Here is a 21261-nt window from a genome sequence, read left to right on the forward strand (position 1 = left end):
TCCTTTTACTCCTCATCCATCACTTCTCTTTCCCACTCCTTGTTGTACTATACTAAGCAGGGTATGCTATGCGCTACCCTCACCCCTCCTTATTCCCAACGACCTTAGTTTCACATCACTCCTCACGGTTTATACTTCCCTTTCCAGCTCCCTTGCTATACTGTACTATTTGGTATGCATGCTCTTGCTTGTGGTGGTGGTGGTGGTAGGGGTTAGAAGATGAGAAAAAGCACCTAATTTCTGCAGCCCGGTCAGGAGCACGGCGCAATGCTTGCTTGTGCGACGCAACACACACGGCTATGCTGTGCTTTACCTTCTCCCGTCCTTCCTGCGCACTGTGTTCCCTTTTTCGCACACTTGCTATACCATACTACACATGCCTTTGCTGTACATCGCCTTTCAGTTTCAATTTCAGTTTCAGTTTTATTAGTTACACGAGCGTAAAGTACATACGACTTGTATAGAGATGAGGGTTCCTGGATATGAATGCTGAATACGTATACGACGCCATACATGACGTGCTTTACTCTCCCTTCTTTTACCTCCTCCTTACTTTCACATCACTTCTACTCGCTTCCCTTTCTTTTTTCCCGTCCCGTTGCTGCACTTTATATGGTTGTGCTATACGTTGGTTTTGTCTGCATGATGTCAAGCCATGACATGAGATGACAGTATACGTGCGACAGCCCGGGCCTTCTAAAGTGATGTGCGCGTAGAAGTGGCACAAAGAAATTGATGAACCAAAGCGCTGACTAGCAACGGTGTGTTTATTACTTGAAGCAGCAACATAGTACTGTTTCTGAGACTAGGAAAGCCGATGAGGCTAGCGTAAAGGGGGAAAAGGGTAACGAAGAAAAGACATGTAAGGAAGCCAGGAGCATTCCGAGAGAAAAATAAACTAAATTTAACCAATATTTATGACTTTTGCTCACGAAAATCGCTAGCGAAGAAAGTGGTGCGCCTTAACCTCGTTACATGTGGTGCCATAGCCTTCGAAGTACCGCCCAATATATTTCGAACTGATTTCGAGCACTTCCAACGCGTCCGGAACATTTCTAGACGCCACCGGAGACGTCGACGGTGGTGCCTGTGACGAAAGCGCTGTCGGGTCCACAGAGGAAGGCGACCACGGCGGCCACTTCGTCGGGCATCGCCGCCCGGCCCATCGGGATACCAGCAGCGAGCTTCGAACGCTGCGCCTCGCTGAACACCTTGACCATGGGCGTCTCCGTCATGCACGGAGCCACGGCATTGATGCGGATGCCGGTATTGGCAGCATCCGCTGCAGCTGACCTGCCAATGTGAAGTAAAGTATGAAAAAAAAGAAGCCACCCATACAGTGGCCACTCAATGAATGTATTGCTTCCATGAATAGCGAGGAAATCCAGAGAAATCCTGTTTTTGTCCAGACTAAGACAAACTGCCTCGTAGAGAAATTGCAGCCGAGCTAAGATCTGTCTATATTGCCATGAAGTAAAGTTCATCTGGTGAACAAATCCATAATACGCTTGCAGGTTTAATTTGCCAAATTTTCGAGCAGATCTCACACATATCTGCACTTGACAAATTCGCGTACTCTGCCTTGCCTTGGGGAGAGTAGATAACCGCAAGTGTGCAAAAATGTTACAAAATGTGAGTGATTTCATGAATGTAATGAGTTTACAAGGACTTAACAGGACGGTTATGAATGAAAGAGGGGAAAGAAAACCCCTGGAATGGCGTGCTTCATTTGTCATGGCGCAAGGGCTAGCGACAACGACCATGGCTCCCTGGCTGATCTTAGTAAGGACATATGCGACTAGTGGACTGGTCGGCCTGCGCTCATTGGTTACTAAATAGTGTTTACTAAGATTTCACTTGAACTAGGTGCGAAACGTCAGAATACACGTAAAAGAAGTATTCCTCTATCAGTAAAACTAGCTCGCTCACTCACTCATTGATGGCTACTGTTAGGTCCACTGCTCACTGGATTATGTGCTATGCTCGTCAGCTTGTTGTTAATGACATCACGTTAGGAATACACTGAATCATTGTCCTGCATAGCGTACAAGAAGCGGCTATCCACAGACATCCGAAGTCATCATACGTTTTCCAGGAAGGCAAGTAGCTCTAATATCAATGAATCAAGGAGATGTACAGGAACGGAAATGCACAGCCCTATTGAACTGGTTTATCTTAGTCTTAGCGAACTGGTGAACTGGATCTGACCTGACAAAGCATGCGATGGCAGCCTTGGAGGCACAGTATGCAGCAAGGCCCGGTCGTGCAACCCTGCCTGCGACGCTGGAGATGTTCACGATACTGCCGCCGGTGACCTTTTGCCGTAGCATGCAGTGCATCGCGGCTTGCGTCACCAGGAAGGTCCCCTGTATTTTCGAGGAAGATCATAATATCAACATCGTTTTTCAATACTGGACCACGAACAGCAGGCAGTTCGCATCAGACGTATACCCTCCACAATGGTCTGGTGGTTATTAGGCTCAGCGACGGACCCAATGGTCGCGGGCTCGAGTCCCGACCGCAGTGGCCATATTTATATGGAGGTAAAATTCTAGAGGTCCGCGTACTTGGATTTAGGTGCGCGTTAAAAAACGCCAGATGGTCCAAATGGCTGAAGTCCATCAATACGGCACCCCTCGTAATCATATTGTGGTTTTGGGCTGCAAAACCCTAACATTTATCATCAGTTTGCGTTAGATCAAATTTGTCACCTGTGCCGGAAGGTTGATTGAAAGAGCTGAAAGCTATAGTGCCCAATAAAAAGGAAAAACAGTAGCGTAAGTAGTGCTAGCGGAAGAGTAGGCGTGTCTGCTGGCAGCTGCTATGTTCTGCAACAAGCCTCAATGTTTTATTATCGGATTTAACGACTGAACATAACGTCGTAATGAGAGGAACCGCTGTATACACATGCAGATTGCCTTTGCGTTCTGTCCAGATCGCAATACAATAACCATGGCCCCCGGTAATATAACTCTATAAACCGGGCTCAGCAACATAACGCCATGACCACTGAGCCACAGCAACGAGTAGAGTTTTTTTTTAGAAATTTCAGCCACACGAAGCAGCACAACATCTTCCACACTGGCTCAGCGTCAATGAAGCGAATTGCGCTACATAACACCAGACCGCTAACTCGATTCATTGCCTTTTTATGGGAAAGAAATGCGCTAACGTCCTTGCCTTTAAGGTGCAATTATATGCGCTCTTGAGGTGTGGTTTTAACTAGTCAAACTTATCGCTATCCATACGCGACAATTTTTTCCGGCTGTAATTGCTCAGGTTGTTTGCAACTTGCAAGAACGCACGCTATATGCTCGATGTGTGGTTTCGGAGAACACCAGTAAGTTTAGGCCTTGTAGCCATTCTAATTTCGTAGTATCTACCGGTAAGTGGAGCGGAGAAGATATTGTTGATTATTGGAGTCTCAAGTCTATAACCAAGAAGGACGTGTATCCAACCCCTAGCATCGATGACGTCATCGACTGCCTTCACGCAGCGTCATATTTTTCTTCAGCAGACTTGCGATCCGGATACTGGCAGATTTCCATGGATCTGACTAATAAAGAAAAGACGGCTTTTATTACGCCAGGTGGTTTCTTTCAATTTAATGTTATGCCCTTCAGATTGTGTAATGGCTCGCGCCCCGGAAACATTTGAACGATATATGGAAGCCGTTTCGCGGGGCCTCAAATGTGAAATCAGTATGTTATATAGACGATGTGGTTGTCTTTGAACGAACTTTTGAGGAAGATAATCATCACCTAGACCTTGTTTAGAGACAGCTAGAAAGGTCTTAACATTAAATTATATATATATATATATATATATATATATATATATATATATATATATATATATATATATATATATATATATATAGGCAGGCATGGTGGTTGAGTGGCCGTAGCGTTGCATATAGTCTAGTAGATCCTCCGTGAGCGGTCACAACGTGGTTTATTTCGACGTTTCGGCCTAGAGCCTGGCCTTCATCAGGAATAAAGATACAGTTTGTCTGTGCTCAGCTTTATACAATCTCAAATCAGAGGGCAAGGAAGAGGGAAAAAAGGAAAAAAAAGAAAAGAAAAGGAAAGAAAAAAAAAGAAAAATATTACACGGTGGACGCCCCTCGGGTGCCCCCCTTTCCACTTTTCCCTCCACTTCCCCCCATCTCTCTCCCCCCTCTCTCCTTCACCTTTCTTATGTCAGGGGTCTGTGTATGTTCGATCGACAACAATACCTTCATTACCAAAGCGATCACCCACGCCACTGTAAAAACAGTATTCCATACAGCCAGGCTCACCGGTTTAAGCGAATCTGCTCTAGAGACGCTGACTTTGACACGAGCTCACAGAGGCTAAAACTTATGCTCGAGCAACAAAAATACCCCCCACATGTAATTAATGACGCTGTTCAAAAAGCGAGAAAACTAAAGCGTGAAGACTTACTTATGAAGCGACCACCACGAGAAGACCCACAACGAACAAACCTCTGCTTGACTTACAGCACAAACTTCCCCAATGTAAACAAAATCCTTAAACGACATTACAACATTCTGGAACAAAGCGAACGTCTGAAACGCGCATTCCCATCCGCTCCAGGCGTCGTTTACCGACGACCACGTAACCTCAAAGACACCCTTGTCCACTCCCAAATTAACACATCACCCCCCAATAATTCATGCCGCCCTTGCTTAAAGCCACGATGTCTTGTATGTAAGGCGATGCGAGAAACAGACAAAGCAACCAGCACGCAATCCAAGTTTTCGATTAACATACGAGGAAACCTAACATGCGATTCCTCTAATGTGGTGTACCTACTCGAATGCAACGTGTGTGGTATGCAGTACATTGGACAAACAGAAACACCATTTAGGATTCGCTTCAATAATCACAGAGCCCATGCGAAATCAGCCCCAAGTCTACCTCTATCAAAACATCTCAATCTTCCCGACCATGCATTTGACAAACTATCAGTAACGCTCTTAGAGACGGGATTTAAATCAAATCGAGAACGTGAACAACGAGAGTCATACCTTATCCACCGATTTAACACCCTCGATAGAGGAATAAATGAGAATCCCGGTACACTTGCAGCAATTAAAGCATTAGAAAACAATAACGGCAACAATGAAAATAGTAACTGAGTTCACGGCACTGCAGCTGCGAAGGGCACTGGACAACCTAAAACAATTCCAAGTGTAACTACTCTTCCTAAGTGCAGCTGTCGTCTGTTTTCTGTTTTATTTTACTACCCAATCAATTGTGCCATGCACGACATGCCCAACAGCAACCATGTGCACAGCCGGGAGGCCCCCACGACACGCGTAATTTAGAAGCGGGCCAGGAATTCGCATTGCACGCGCTTGCACAGCCTACCGCAATACGGGGCACCCCTATTTTTACGACGAAATGTTGACAGGGCGCGGAGTAGTTAAAGGCTTAGAACTTCCTAAAATGCCCGCTGACCAGCCTCTGCCACAATACGCGGCCCCCGTCCTTCTACGACGAATTGTTTACGGGACCCCGAGTAGTTAAAAGCTTAGGACTTCCTGAAAAGCTCTTTTTTGCCCCACACCGAACCGCCAGTGCCAGGAGGGGCCGTCTGATCGGGAGGAATGCGCTAGTGAACGGAAACATACACAGACCCCTGACATAAGAAAGGTGAAGGAGAGAGGGGGGAGAGAGATGGGGGGAAGTGGAGGGAAAAGTGGAAAGGGGGGCACCCGAGGGGCGTCCACCGTGTAATATTTTTCTTTTTTTTTCTTTCCTTTTCTTTTCTTTTTTTTCCTTTTTTCCCTCTTCCTTGCCCTCTGATTTGAGATTGTATAAAGCTGAGCACAGACAAACTGTATCTTTATTCCTGATGAAGGCCAGGCTCTAGGCCGAAACGTCGAAATAAACCACGTTGTGACCGCTCACGGAGGATCTACTAGACTATATATATATATATATATATATATATATATATATATATATATATATATATATATATATATATATATATATATATATATATATATATGGTTTCAGTGAATGTGAAACACTGGTTTTGTGACACCTTGTGGACAAAGCCGGCGTTTGGCCGGGCCCGCAAAAAGGTGACGCCGTTGAAGCGACGGTATTGATGCCTTTTTCGACAAGACATGAAGGGGATAGTGCCTGTGAAAGCGCGATGCCTTCTACATATGCTGCGGGCTTAATGCAAAAAAAATAGGCTGTTATGTGCTTCATCTTTTAGGTGGTGATGCTAAGAACTGCAAACAATTCCAGTCGCTTACACAAGTTCCGTCTTTGAGTGTGCGTTATCGATATAAATTTTACGGGTATGAAAAGAAAAAAAAAGAATACTATCGAGGAGATATGAGAATTTGATAGAAACCGATTCATTGAACGAAAAAAAAAATCGTGAAGCAAGGCAAGAGCCCCGATAGTCAAAGAATTTTACCCGAAGGTTGACTCTCAATATGCGGTCGAATTCGTCTACTGCAACTTCCGTGAATGGCTTCGGTGGTGGCAGTATGCCGGCACAGTTGACGACGATGGATACTTGCTCCGATCTGCCCCCTTCAAAGTTCTCAAATGCTTTCTTCACCGAGTCAGGGCTGCCAACGTCAATGTGGACAGCCCGGTGTTCAGCGGCCCCTGAAGGCTCTAGAAAGAGACGTATAAACGGTCACTCCACGTGTCATTTAACAACACTTCAAGATGAAAAAAAAAATAATTTCCTGTTACACTTTCGGCAGCGCGTCCTTACTTGCAAAATACAACTCGCTTTAATATAAGACGTTAGAACTATCTTCTATAAGTCGGCTGCAATGAAAGAATACATATAAGCTCCACTTAGCCATCACTATCCAAGTGAGAAAGAATAGGCGACCCACCCAATCAGATATCCTCACTGCCGTGACGTCATGCACTTTGCGCGTGCTTCAGATATTTAGCATGTCAATATAGACAGTGCTCTTTTCTCTGTTTTCAAGACAAGGACATGAACGTCATCGCGAATTTCATCATAGATTATGAGATCATCACTTGATCAAGGAACACATTTTAAGACGAAACAACAAGCCTTTACTTTAGATGCGCGGGGCACCTGTACATTAACTCAGAAAATGTGCTTACGGCTCTAAAAGAAAACAGCTTTCACGACTCTCATACTTAGGTGATCTCTTAGGTGATTGACAAGCGTGCCACCTTTTTAGTGGGAAAAGCGTGTATTTATTCTTGGGTTGTAAACGACCAAAGATCATTATAGTATGTTTAGGCGAGGCACGACTCTCCAAAAGAGATATGCTACTGGACACCGCGAGAGACTACCCGTATAAATACACCTGCTTAACACTGACTTGCAGCATTGAAACGGAAACAATGTCACGAGGTTTTTGGTCAACAAGCTACGAACTTGGGAAGGCCTCACAAAGATTTAGAAAAAGAAAAAGTAGGTTTTTATACTTTCCTAACATTGCGTCATCATTAGCACACGTCAGGAACGCCACACAAATACCCTCTTATTTTTTTTTTTGAGCTCATCGCAGTTGCTCCATGGATTCACCGAACAGAAGGGCTGGAAACTCCCAGTATCCAATATCCAGCTGCGGTACAGTAGTGGAGCAGGTAGGCCCCCCATGGCCCTCTCACATCCAGTATTCAATATCCTTCCATCCTTCGAAAAAAAAAGCGTCCGTCTGGACGCTTTTTTTCTTTTTGGGAGGGATATTGAATACTGAGAAGAAACTAAATATTGGGAGGAAATATTGGGTGGGAACAAAACTATTTATATTTACAAAACAAGCTTACAGCATGCATCAACGTGAGCAACTTGAGATGGAACACCGAATTCATGTTTCATCAACGACTACTTGTAATATTTCGATGTTAAACTGACGCATTCAATCGCAAGAGATACCTTTCTACTTGAGCATATGGGATGAAATACACTTCTTTACTGCGTTTAGCCGCTACAAGCATTAAAAGTTAAGTTCAGCGTTACATATCACATTACTCACCGCCACGCATCTGAAAGCAGGAGCACAGTGAGAGCTTTGCAAGAAGGATATCATAACAACTCTACCGAAACAGACGTGGCCTACATGAAAACTGCGTAGTCGTACGGCTTTCTGCTCTACCATAGTAGAGTACCAAGTACTCTAAATCATAACCCGCTTTTTCTAAACACACACTACCTACCGACAGCGCAATTTGCTTGGAGACACACTGCTGCAACGAAGATTGCTACAAAATCTGTTTGGTCACAGCGGATATAAAACTGTCAGTCGCGTTGCTTACAACTTAGTCGCGAACTGTGATTCACACTGAATACTGTCTTAGTAAAAAAAATAAAAGGGGGCCGTTGGCATGAGTAGCCGTTGACCAAAAAATGCGAACGAGAAAGAGCGGTTGCCTAACCTTGAAATGGGCAACGCGCACGTGTCGCAGCTGTCGCCAGCCCATAGTGTGCATGGTTATTCATTGCGGGAGTGGGGGAGGGCAATGGTCACCGCCTTCTCCCCCCGTATGATGTAGTAACCATTGTCCCTCCTCCCACCCTTAATTTGACCGAGTTCAGAGGCAGACAAGCCCCGCAATGGATCCAGAAAATAAACATGAGGCGATGACGCGCTTCGCACGAAGGTGTACGTCATTGCAAATAAATGAGAATGGTGGCGAAAAACGCCCATCATTGTGTCGAAAAACGCCCACCTCATCAACGTCGACAGGTAGATTCAAGATGCAATGCATGATGAGGAGTTGCAGGCAGACTTGACAAACGTCAGCGAATATGAGAATAAAGTCATCTGCGCTCAAGTATACTGAGAACTCGCCACGCGACCGAGCCGTAGCAGCCAACGCCACCAGAATGCGCCGCCGTCACAACCACTCCACCCAAGTGACCCTCTCGCATGCACGTCGCAGCCGGCCGCAACTTCGACTTCGCCCGGGCTTGCGACTCTAACGATGACGTCTCGCATCGCGCTGCCCAAGCTGCACATCCCGAGTTTCTCCGGAGAACGACGCGTGGGAAGGATTTTAGAACCAGTTACAAGCAAGCATTAAGAAAAACGAGTAGATCCCAAAAATCAATAAGTTCAAATATTTGTTAACATACCTAACTGGGGCAGTGAAGGTAGCAATTTACCCCGCCTTGGTGGTCTAGTGGCTAAGGTACTCGGCTGCTGACCCGCAGGTCGCGAGATCGAATCCCGGCTGCGGCGGCTGCATTTCCGATTGAGGCGGAAATGTTGCCGGTCCGTGTGCTCAGTTTTGGCTGCACGTTAAAGATCCCCAGGTGGTCGGAATTTCTGGAGCGGCCTTCCACTACGGCGTCTCTCATAATCATATGGTGGTTTTGGGACGTTAAACCCATCATATCAATCAATCAAGGTAGCAATTCAGTGTATTCGCCTTACCGACGTTAACTACGACGTGGCAATACAGATATATACTGTCCGACCATTTCGGCCGCCGCGACGTGCTAGTCGATGACCATTTAGACAATTTGCTGTCAGTCACACCACTTTGAAGTTCCACTGACGTGACCAAGTTAAGTAATCTCTATGATGAAACAACATTATGCATTAACGCTCTAGAAGGTCTCGGAGTGTATCAGTGTATCCAGGAGAGAATTTCACGGTGCTGCAGAGCATCACCTTGAAGGCGTTACTTCCAGACCTTAGCATCCTGTATCGTAAAAGGCAAAAGAAAAGCTATGCCAGCTGAGAACGCCATGACATATCAAGAAGCTCAGTCGCGACAAGTGAAAGAACTTAATGAGCTTCATCGAAGTTCGAGCACAATTACAAGAGGAAAGCGATGTCGAGGGACCGATATCGTCTACAAGCCACATCGCCTATCGGAATCGCCTCGCTTTCACGTCGCAGCAGGCGGCGATTTTGCCGTTGACCAACCTCACGACTCCTCTCACCTCGTCGTCGCAGCAGGCCGCGAATTTGCCGTCGCCCAGCCTCCCGGCTGCAGCGCCAGTATCTGGCATTGCACTAACCCAGACTACGCCGTTCGTCACGCACGAGCCTGTTCACGCACGAAACTCTTCAACACCAGTTGAAGAGTTTCGGGTACATGCCGTGAGACCTGTCGCTGTCCACGCGATCCACGGAGCTTAGGCGCATGGACTCATCCGGAAGGTACGCCGTGGCGAGTATACTATGGCTAAGGGAAACCCCGAGTGCCACATACGCATCGACCACAAGGCTCAGGTTTCCCACAACCCAGCTTGCCAAGGTTGCCTTATACTTTCTAGACGAAGAGGGTGAAGTGATGTACTGCCGATCACCTAGCACCGTGTACATCCAGGACTTTCTGCAAAAGCAACAGCAGGCGGAACCCTACTTCTCGTCCTACATGTACCTCAAGCCATATTCTGGCGGTAGAGTCTCGAGTTTGTCTTGCTCCAAGTCCAAGCAAGTCGTTGATCAGTACGGTAATCAGCAGCGCTACTACAAGCCGCACTCAACCAGGTACATGAACCCCAAGACCGTTTTCGACACCGCCGAATGCCAGAAGAAGATGGCATCTAACGCCAGAGACCTCCGCTAGATGTTCAAACTATACACTACACAACTCCTGCACTACACCATGTTCATTACGCAGGAAACCGGCGGGAACGAAGAATCTCGCTAAGCGGCACAGCCATGATCGACAAGACGTCGGGTGACTCTTTCATCGTCGCTGTGTAACACCTCCTGGCAGATTCACTCAAACCTTTCTTAAACTTGGCAGACTAGTTCAAATCGTACACAACATTGCCAGCCGCGGGAGTGTGTTGCAAGTAAAGAAAAAAGAAAGGGCGGCGGGCATGAGCAACAGCCACGGGAGCTGGCTCCCTTTGTTGGTTCATTTCATTTGATGCAGCCAGACGTACGGGTCCAAGTTTGCACTTCTCTTTCAAACGGCATCTCATTGGTCCCCAGCTTTCCGGGGTAAAGGTGGGATGAAAGCAGTTCTTTCAATGCAAGATCAGGAGCACTTGGTTTTCATTATTGTCAAAAACAAAAAAACGTGCGTAGCCCTAATTTTGTGCCTTAAAGAAAATGACGAGAAAGATTTCACTTAGTAAAGATATTGTTGTGGATCATACCGATGGATTTACTGACGCCTGAAGGGTAGTCCAGAGAAAGAGGACGATCAGGACAGTGTTCGTTTTGGATGGTGTTAGCGTTAGTTGCTCTTTTACGCAACACTTGGTGGTAGCGGTGGCAACGGTGACCCATGTCTACTCGGAGCAACGCTGCCGCATCGTCGACGGCCCGGGAACCTGCTGTCCAGGCTACGCAGGAAAGCTCGGGCACAGACCCTATCATACTTCGATGCGCAAGATTGCCTACAAGCCCTACAAGGTCAAGCCGACAGAAGAGCCCTAATGCGAGAATTCGAAACTCGCCTCACTACCCGCCTATTTTATCTTGAGGCCACGCTTGCCCAACGTTCCCTGACGGCAGATGACGTCGCCGACCTATCTGCATGGCTCTCTGCCATTGAAGCCCAGTCTGGCCTTAAGCACCGCGAGTCTACCACGGTCAAACGAAACGCTCTCATGTCAGCTCAGTCTCGGTTTTTCGGAGCACAACTTTCACAGCCTACCTTCGATAGCACCACGTCATGGGCAGCATTCTTGGTGCAGTTTAAGTCCAGCGCTGCCCTAAACGACTGGACAGTTCAACATAAAGTTCAGGCGCAAGTTAACCAGCTCCACGCCGCCGCAGCTGAATACCTCGAGTACATCCCGCAAGCCGTCCGCTCGAACTATGAAGCTCCGGTCTCGGCACTGCAAACCAGGTTTGGCGACACTCATCTCATTCACAGTCATCTCCATATAAAGGGGGAGAGGCTGGCATAATTCACCCTCTCCCCCTCTATATGACAAAGGGCTGCCTCCCACTGCACTCTACTTCGGCTCGCGAACGCCTACATGCCAAAAAAAAAAACGTCGTGAATCGTCTTCTGCACTGCAACAAATACACATTATAAGGTACAACCTAGCTGACCTTGAAGCAACGCCACCGTTGCATTGGCCGCCTCCAGATCGACGTCTGCCACCAGAACGCGGGCACCTCTCTGGGACAGCAGGCAGCACACTGCGCGGCCTATGCCGCTGCCCCCGCCAGTCACAAGCGCCACACGTCCACGAAACATGTCAGTTGAATGCGACGGCTCGCTATTCGGAACAGCTGCTGTGCAGGTAGAAATAACGCTGTTATTTGAAGCTGTCAATAGACATTTCTTTTACCGCAAATTTTCGGGGCGTGTCACCATAGTGCACGCATGCGCGCGTGCGCAAACACAGATTAGATAGATAGCTTCAGTGTCAGTTTATTGCTTAAAAAATACAAGATCAACAAATATACAGGCGATGGTCCCAAACTAAAAAAAAAAACTGTAGCAGGACCCTCGGTCAATTATACAATTATAGAGGGTAATAACTAACACAAGTCAACGGAATATGTTGCAAAATAAAACACATTAGATAAAAAGTCTACAAATGCAGCAAGAGAAAACCAAAGGTACAAGTAAAGAAAAAGTCGATTTGACAAGAGGTATGACATGAGTACATTTAGTTCAGGTAGTGCAGTCTAAGGTCATTTTTAATGATTCCAAGAAAACACGAGTGAAATAGATAGATAGATAGATAGATAGATAGATAGATAGATAGATAGATAGATAGATAGATAGATAGATAGATAGATAGATAGATAGATAGATAAATAGATAGATAGATAAATAGATAGATAGATAGATAGATAGATAGATAGATAGATAGATAGATAGATAGATAGATAGATAGATAGATAGATAGATAGATAGATAGATAGATAGATAGATAGATAGATAGATAGATAGATAGATAGATAGATAGTCACCCAGCGTATTTGTTAAAATCAGTATACATCCATCTATGCCAGTCCAAAATTATGATCATATCTTTTTTTCTTTCTTCGTGAAACGTTTTCATTTTATAAGGTTCTGTATAGGCGCCTCATACCTGTTTTTACCAACCAATATTCTAAATGTGTATTGCTTATCTTGACCGGGTAATATTTGAATCAACTTGAAAACGCATAGTTTGCTCAAAGATACACGCATTTTATGGGTCCTATTGGGTGGATACGCTTCCTCCTGGCAGTGATGAAGTAAACTTTAAAAAAAAAAACATCGTTTCTTGTGACAGCAGCGCCAACTCACGGCAGAAAACAAACAAAAAAGATCGTTCTGTTCACGCCCTCCAAGATGGCAAACGCACGGCAGCGCTGCGCGTTTGCCATCTCAAAGGCCATGCTCTGTCGAATGATGCTTATCTAGAGGCCTAGTAGGAATCATGTAATTTTTTTCTCCTGTTTTATTAACTACTTTGCCGCAACATCTGTGCATAATCAGGTAAAACCAGTAGAACTGACAGGGGTTTGCAAGGCCTAGTAGGCTGTGTACAACGCTTCATATCAATGGTGTTTTCCTGCTTTATTTCGCTTCGCGCTCTTGATCTCTACTACGTTTGGAGATCCACTCCGCCCACTCGTGTTGCACGGAGGGTTGTAGTCCCATCTTCCATTTCTGACCAGTAAAAGTTTATTCCTCCCCAAAACAACTAGCGCCACTCGTTCAAAAGTTATCTCAGCAGCTTTCGGCCGAATAAGGAGCTCTGAACGACATATGCGCACAGCGCATGTTCCAGCGTAAAGATATGCGCTTGAATAACCCGTTTATTTCAATTCAACATTTATGCAATGTACCGCCGCGTTGAAAGCGTATACTTAAGCTGCTCTTCGGATATTGTCCCTAAAGCCGCGTTTTCAGTCCCAGCCGTGGAAGTTGCTTTTCGATGGAGGAAAATTGATAAAGGCCCATGTACTGTGTACATGGGCCTTTGTACTGTGTACATGGGTCTTTGTACTGCGTACATGGGCCTTTGTACTGTGTACATGCACATGTCAGTGCACGTTAAGGAACACCACATGTTCGAAAGATGTCCGCAAAATTACGCTATGGAGTGTTTCGTAGTCATATGACGGTTTAGGCATTGTAAAATTTCAGATATTATGAATACTTACGGAACGGCTATGCACGCTTCGGAACAGGGCAACAGCTCCCACGCTAGTGCTGTCTGAACTCGCTGAGAGCCAAGAGCATTTATTTGCACAGTTGCAGACGTTCGGTGTTTTTATCTGCAGAGTTCCATTTATGCGCTAGCCATGGTATATTTAGGCCACGGTCTGATATATTGCCCGCACGTGCGGAATTGCAGGCAAATCCCGCAAGCTGTTAGTTTCGTATCTCGAATCGCGTTCGGATAACAACGTTCACGGCCTTGAGACGCGAGCCGTAGCCTGGGCCCAACTGCGACTTCCCCATTAAGATAATTCAAAAGAAATCGTCGTTACGATGTATTCAGGGGCGTAGCAGACATAATTTATCACGATTGGGGTCAATTATATGACTTTTCTGCATGTTTGTATACGAAATCGGGGATTTCAGGAGTGGGATGTGACGCCCCTAAGGCCTCCACCCAAGCCCGTTGCCAGGAATATTATTTGTAATTGGTAAAATTGGCAAAGCACTCCCCTTCATCCAAGTTTATGGGAAAGTCCAGGCCCCAAGCCATCCCCCCCCCCCCCAAGGTGGCGCCTGGGATTGTTCAGAATATATGGAAGTTTATTTATTTATTTATTTATTTATTTATTTATTTATTTATTTATTTATTTATTTATTTATTTAGCAATGCTGCCGACCACGTATGAAAGAGCCTCTTACAAAAAGTCATAAAGGAGAGAACAAGGCATAAATTAAATAATACACAGAAGAGTAGTTAGTACAAGAATATACCTTGAGACTGCTGCAATAAATATTCAAAAGCGTCAGAAGGCAACCACAGCAGCTTCAACAGCAGTAAAACATGAAATTATTTCACCCGATAAGGCGCATTTTCAAATACGTACACATAAGCACGAAGGGGAAAAAAAAAGGCCATTCAGTCGCAGCCGCAACAATTCAGTACCAGTAAAATAAGTGCAACATTACAATATACTCTCGCATTCGTGTTCATAAAAAAAAACAAGAAAAAAGAAGAAACGATGGTTAATAAAATTTGGATAAAAACATTAAAGTTTAATTGTTGAGAGAAAAAAGAAGTAGTATATTATATGGCGCTTTTTGCAATGATTTTAAAAAGACGTGTTCATGAACTTAGTTAAAGGATGTGATAATGAACTTGGTGGTGAAGAAACATTGTTCGTGGTACACCAAAGTTTTCACGATGTCAGTATTAATTATGAATTTATCTAATCTAATTAAGAGATTAAAATAAGAGCACTTAAGGCAGTTGGTGGTGGTCGAGTATTCAGCCGGTGTTTGGGAGTGCTTGCATCGTGTGTCTTGTGTTTGTTGAGATGAACTTGGTAGTATCAACCTTGATGTGGTCATTCAAACACTCCAATATAAACATTACTTCGCTCTTTTCTTGCTCTTCTTTCAGTGGTTCGTAATTCTGCTTTTATTAGCGGTGTTGTTAGTTAATTTGTAAGTTTATATTTATTATAATATGAAGCGAATCACGTTTTTTGTACACCATCCAGTTCAAATACAAGTTTCTTGGTATGTGTAAACCATGCGACTGTGCCATATTCAAGTACTGGTTGAATTACTGTAGTGTATGCCAGTAGCTTTGTTTTATATGGTGCGAGCCGTAGCCGCTGTGTAGGAACAAATAACCTTTTTAGGGTTGTTGGCATGATGTTTTTTTATGTGAATTCCGCACATGAGATCGTGTGACAGTGTTATTTCTAGGTATTTGTGTTCTTTCGAAATTGGGACGTTATTTATTGCATAAATGAAGTCTGTTTTGACCCTTTTTTACGAGTTATTGAGAGCACTGCAGACTTTTTGATGTAAATAATCATTCGCCCTTCCGGGCACCAATTAAGAACGTGATTCAGTGCTTATTGAAAGGATGTTGAAACAATTTCGCTGCATAAGATGCAGTCATCGGCAAAGAGTCGAAATGTACAATTGCACATGAACAGTAAATTATTCATATACAACAGGAATACCATTGGCGCGTAATCGCTTCTTTGGTTATGCCCCATGATATTTCGATGAGGATGCTGCACTATGAATTGGCACACGCTGAAGGCGATCAACTAAGTTGTCCATGATGCATTGAACAACAGGAGAGTTACCCAAAAGGAAAAAAAAATCAAGACTAGCTTTAAATGACACACACAGACGAATACCCTGGTAAAATCTAGTAGTGATAGATTTATTTGCTTCTGGTCGTCAGTAGCCAACGACATGGGATGCATTACATCCACTAGTTTTGTTAATGTTTCGCGTGCCAAAACTACGACATGCACACAAGGCATGTCGTCAAAAATGGGTTTGGAAATTTGGACTATATGGTGTTCTTTAACGTGCACTACCCATTGCCCAGTGTACGGGCGTCAAGCAGGTCACGAACAAAAATCACTGCATTTAGATGCAATGGGTGGTGTAAACTGATTAATGACAATTTCGACGCCGAAGGACGAAATAGGTAGACAACTGAATTATTGGACGAAGCTTGATCGAAGACAGTGCTGCTTTCTTAACAGCAGGTAGCCAATATTTACCCAACCTTAGAAAAATTTACCAATACTTATAGCTTTTATAGCTTTATCCAGCGCTACAAGCATCCCAGTAAATACAATATGTAAAACAGACTTACAGACCAACCATTAATGGCGAGTTAGAGGGGAAAATGCCAACATGAAAAAATTAATAGCACGGACTTGTTTTGAATCCCACAGAATTGTATTGATTACAAAGCGTAATGGAAGAAATTTGAAACTAAAAAAATCCGAACATTCGTTTCAAAATAGCAGGAGTGTGCGCAGCTGCACTGAAGGTCCAATCGGCGATATCGAACACCGCCCTACGCGATCCAACATTTCTGCAGGTACTGGACGGTTGGAATCGCAACTGTCATGTATATCGCACTGTTTTGCTGGCATTGCCCTACTTGCCTTGAAGAGACGAACGCGCAACATGCGGCGGTACACAGATATCGGCAGCCTTGAGCGATTGTTTGGAAAAGAAGTGGAGCGCGTATATCTTCAAATTTGCCCATTTTATTTTTCTTCTGCAGTGTTTGGCTCCCTATGCACTAGTATGTATCTGTATATTTCTTATTTCTTGCCTAAATCTCTTTGTTAAAGTTAGAGCTAAACATTAAAGTTTAGTCGATTGAGCATATATATATATATATATATATATATATATAGCTTCCATAAATTGATGAACGAATTAAGAGAATCATAGCACGTGTCAAAGCAAATCAATTCAAGCCAGCCATTGACATTACAGTGAGTATGGCTCAAATTTCCAGCTTGGGCACTCTCTCTTTTATGTGTGTCCTTGTGTGTGCAAATAATAATAATAATAATAATAATAATAATAATAATAATAATAATAATAATAATAATAATAATAATAATAATAATAATAATAATAATAATAATAATAATAATAATAATAATAATAATAATAATAATTCTGTCACCACGGCACTTATCAAATTGAACTCTGTTTAAAAACCCCTGTGTATATCTAATGCTGCTATCAACTGACCAAGGCTAACTGGTTATCGCATTACCGATGCCTTGGAGTCGGGGCAAACGGTTGTCCAACACTTCGCCCCTTCAATAAGTTCGTTTTAGAGTTTGTTTGTAGGAATGTATACGGTGGTCATACAATTACACATTCACGCACGTAGAGTATTAGACTCAACCTATTCACATCCGCCCACGAAAAAAAAAAAGTACAGAATTCGCTCCTGGGCCTACCAATGATATCACGTTGCTAAATGCAAATATGGCTTGAGTACCCATTAAAAAAAGCAAGGCAGTGAAACACCTAAAAAAAATAAAACCAACATGAGAGCAGGTCCTATACATACCTGGCCTCTTGATATGAAAACAGTAGAGCGCTGCCCTTGGTTGACTGACTCGTCTCACCCACGTTGTGAACAGTGCAGTGGCGCTGTGCAGGACAAGCCTTATCTCTCATGTACCAAAAAAAAAATACAACGGTACTACGGCATTCCCCGTTATCAGCGGAATGCATTGAAGCATGAACACGTTTTGCAGGACCAGAGTCGGGAGCAAACAGACTATATAATTTCATGGTGAGTTACAAACTCTTGTCGAGGCAGATAACAAGTGTCAATGACCTTTTACAGAGATATCGTTAACCCGAAGATGGATAGCTAGATGCACCGAGAAAGCAGTCGTCAGCGAGCACTGCCACGGTGACATATCATATCCATGACGCGAGCATTGCAGAATATAAATCTTCATGCAAATCGAGCTTTATAGTCATGCCGGCCGAAAGCCTTAATCAATGCCTACACACAAGTACGCGTCAGCACGTGTCGTGTAGACTAAAGGCGTGCGCGAGCTCCGGATAGAAGGGCCTATATAGCACGGCCCGGCACGCGGGCCATGTAACTGCATGCAGGCCGACGTCTTAGCATCTCGGGCCCAGGCCATTTCGGTGGAGGCCAAATGGCAGATATACAATCTCCCAATGCTATTTACCGCGTGCTTACAGGAGGTTTTCAGAGGCCTAGCTTGGGAAGAGTTGGGGATTAGAGTTAATGGACAGTACCTTTGTAACCTGCGCTTCGCTGACGACATATACTTGCTCAGTAACTCATGGGACGAGTAGCAATTAATGATTACTGAATCAAGAATCAAGAAAGGCGAGAATCAAGAAAGGTATACGTGTTGGAATTAATTTGCAGAACATGAAACTAATTTACAACAAACTCGGAAGAGAACAGCGCTTCGGGATAGGTGGCAGTGCACTAGAAGTTGTAAAATAGTACGTCTACTTAGGACAGGTAGGAACCGCGGAGCCGATCTTCGAGATTGAAGTAACTAGAAGAATAAGAGTGGGGTAGAGCACATTCGGCAAGCATTCTCAAATCATGACTGGTATGTTGCCGCTATCCCTCAAGAGAAAGGTACATAACAGCTGCATATTGCCGGTACCTACGGAGCATAAATCTGGAGGCTTACAAAAAAGGTTCAGCTTAAATTTAGGACAACGCAGCGAGGGATGGAAAGAAAAATGGTAAGTGTTTTAAAAGACAAGAAGAGGGCAGAGTGGATCAGGGAACCTACTAGGGTTAAGGATATCATAGTTGAAATCATGAAGAGAAAATGCACATGGGCCGGACATGTAGCGCGGAGGCAGGATAGCCGCTGGACATTAAGGGTAATTGAGTGGATTCCCAGAGAAGGCAAGTGGTTTAGGGGGAGACATAAAGTTAGGTGGACTGGTGAGATTAGGGATCTTGCAGGTATTAAGAGGCAGCAGCAAGCACCGGATTGAGTTGACTGGCAGAACATGGTAGAGACATTTGTCCTGCAGAGGCCGTAGTCAGGCCGATGATGAAATGGCAGAGCCTCATATACTGTGCACTTCAGTACACGCTGAAACACATCAAGTGGTCAAAATTTCCGGAGCCCTTTACTACGGCTTGCCTCAGAAGAATGAGGTGGTTTACGCACTAAAACCACATGTAGATATTATTAATTTTATAGAAACATTTGCTAATTCATCATCGTCTTCTTAACTATTTTTGTGATGGGGCACATCAGCCGTCGTCAGGCAGCTGCTTGATAAAAACGCACCTCCACACTGGAGCAAAATGAAAAAAAAAGCATGAGGAACTTTCTCAAATATTTCTAAATGGAGGGTGAGACACATAAGGTTCATCACAGCACCTTCAGCCAGCGATAACAATAACTGCAGCTTAGTAATTCATACTACGTACCAAGGATAATCCGTGATATATCTTAGGAGATTTATCGTCGCGCTACTAAGCCCGAGGACGGGAGTTCGTTTCCCTGCCACAGTGGCCGCGTTGATACGGAGTTGAATGCCAAAAAAAACAAATAAACTTAAGCACTCAGGTTTACGATCATGTTGGGGAACCGCAGGTAACCGGCATTAATTTGTAACACCCTATATAGTACCACTTGCCGCATGCTAGTATCGTTGTTTTGACACGTGAAATCTCAGACACTATGTTAACACAACCATGTAATTTTCTAAAATCGTAATGCACACACACACACACACACACACACACACACACACACGCACACGCACACGCACACGCACACACACACGCACACGCACACACACACACACACACACACACACACACACACACACACTAAGGCGGCAAGTCGAAGATGACGCCGGAGCTCGCTCACGGGATTATGGCCATCGCCTAGATTGCCCCCCCCCCCTCCCCGTGCCTTCTCTGAAAATGGAATGACGATGTTTTCGCCAATGAAATAAAATGTTTATTTTTATAGTCATCATCCCACATGCATGCATATTAGTACTAAGATCACGTATGACGCGTTGTCACAATTCAGCTGCCATCGAGAGAGAGAGAGAGAGACATAAGAAATAGGAAAGGAACTGAGGTCAACAAAACTACGTCCAGTTTTCTACCCTGCACAAAGAGAGGGGAATAAGGGCGTAAGGAAGAGATAGACATGTTGCACACACCACACACACAGTTTTTCATAGGCGGCCGCTCAATGTTGCTATATACCTTTGAGTACTGCATGAGGGCTCGAGTGGTTCTCAAGGCTCTTGTGCTATGAGGCCAGGTTCCCGAGAGATTTCCTTCAGTAGAAGATCTCTCCTATCATCGAGTCTGCTCAATGCACACTGGAGAGTCCGGCGATCTTAGGGCTCTGCGTCCTCCCGTAGCCATCTTTCGGCTTCTCGACACTGGTGAGAATGAAAACGCCGAGATGTCGTCCAGGGGAGTTTGCAGAACATTTTTTTAGGTAGGGGCAGGGCAAGTTCAACAACTCGATGTGTTCGCGCGTACGTCTGTGCGTGTACGTGTATACATAAATACGTGCATACATGCAAAATTGAAAAATTCGAAGAGGGGTTGGCAAGACAGACCCCCTCCCATTCTTTCCCTCTGGCCACGCCATTGTTGTCCTTTTGCTGGTGTTGTGTTCATCGCTTGGTCAGTGGAATGGTGAATACGTGCAGACGCCATCTCCACAACTTCGTTTGAACGTACCATGTTTCTTTCCTAGCCGACTGTGCCAGCTCATTTTTCAACCATTTTCAATATTTTACGCAAATATTTATTCAGTATTGTGTGGCTAAGAAAAAAGTTCTCGCTCAAATTATCTTCAGAAAAACGAATATTTCGAACATTTCGGAGCACTTTGAA

At 44.5% G+C, this 21261-nt stretch overlaps 1 protein-coding gene across 6 annotated transcripts; it reads right to left on the minus strand.

Moving 5' to 3' along the window:
- Nucleotides 1-749: 749 nt before the first annotated feature.
- LOC119188204 ((3R)-3-hydroxyacyl-CoA dehydrogenase) lies at nucleotides 750-17989 on the minus strand. 6 transcript variants are annotated; one of them, XM_075890029.1, is made up of 5 exons: nucleotides 17938-17989; nucleotides 11993-12187; nucleotides 6445-6650; nucleotides 2209-2366; nucleotides 750-1293 (listed from the first exon to the last, which is right to left on the minus strand). In XM_075890029.1, the coding sequence occupies exons 2-5, from the start codon at nucleotides 12147-12149 to the stop codon at nucleotides 1056-1058; spliced, it is 759 nt and encodes a 252-aa protein (XP_075746144.1). In that variant the 5' UTR covers nucleotides 12150-12187; nucleotides 17938-17989; the 3' UTR covers nucleotides 750-1055. The 6 variants fall into 6 exon arrangements, with proteins under 6 accessions (XP_075746144.1, XP_075746146.1, XP_075746145.1 ...); XM_075890031.1 differs by having other exon boundaries at nucleotides 11993-12184; nucleotides 17938-17986; XM_075890030.1 differs by lacking the exon at nucleotides 17938-17989 and adding an exon at nucleotides 14060-14187 and having other exon boundaries at nucleotides 11993-12184.
- Nucleotides 17990-21261: the final 3272 nt, after the last annotated feature.

This window comes from Rhipicephalus microplus, chromosome 3, assembly GCF_043290135.1.
Source record: "Rhipicephalus microplus isolate Deutch F79 chromosome 3, USDA_Rmic, whole genome shotgun sequence".
Lineage (NCBI taxonomy): Eukaryota > Metazoa > Arthropoda > Arachnida > Ixodida > Ixodidae > Rhipicephalus > Rhipicephalus microplus.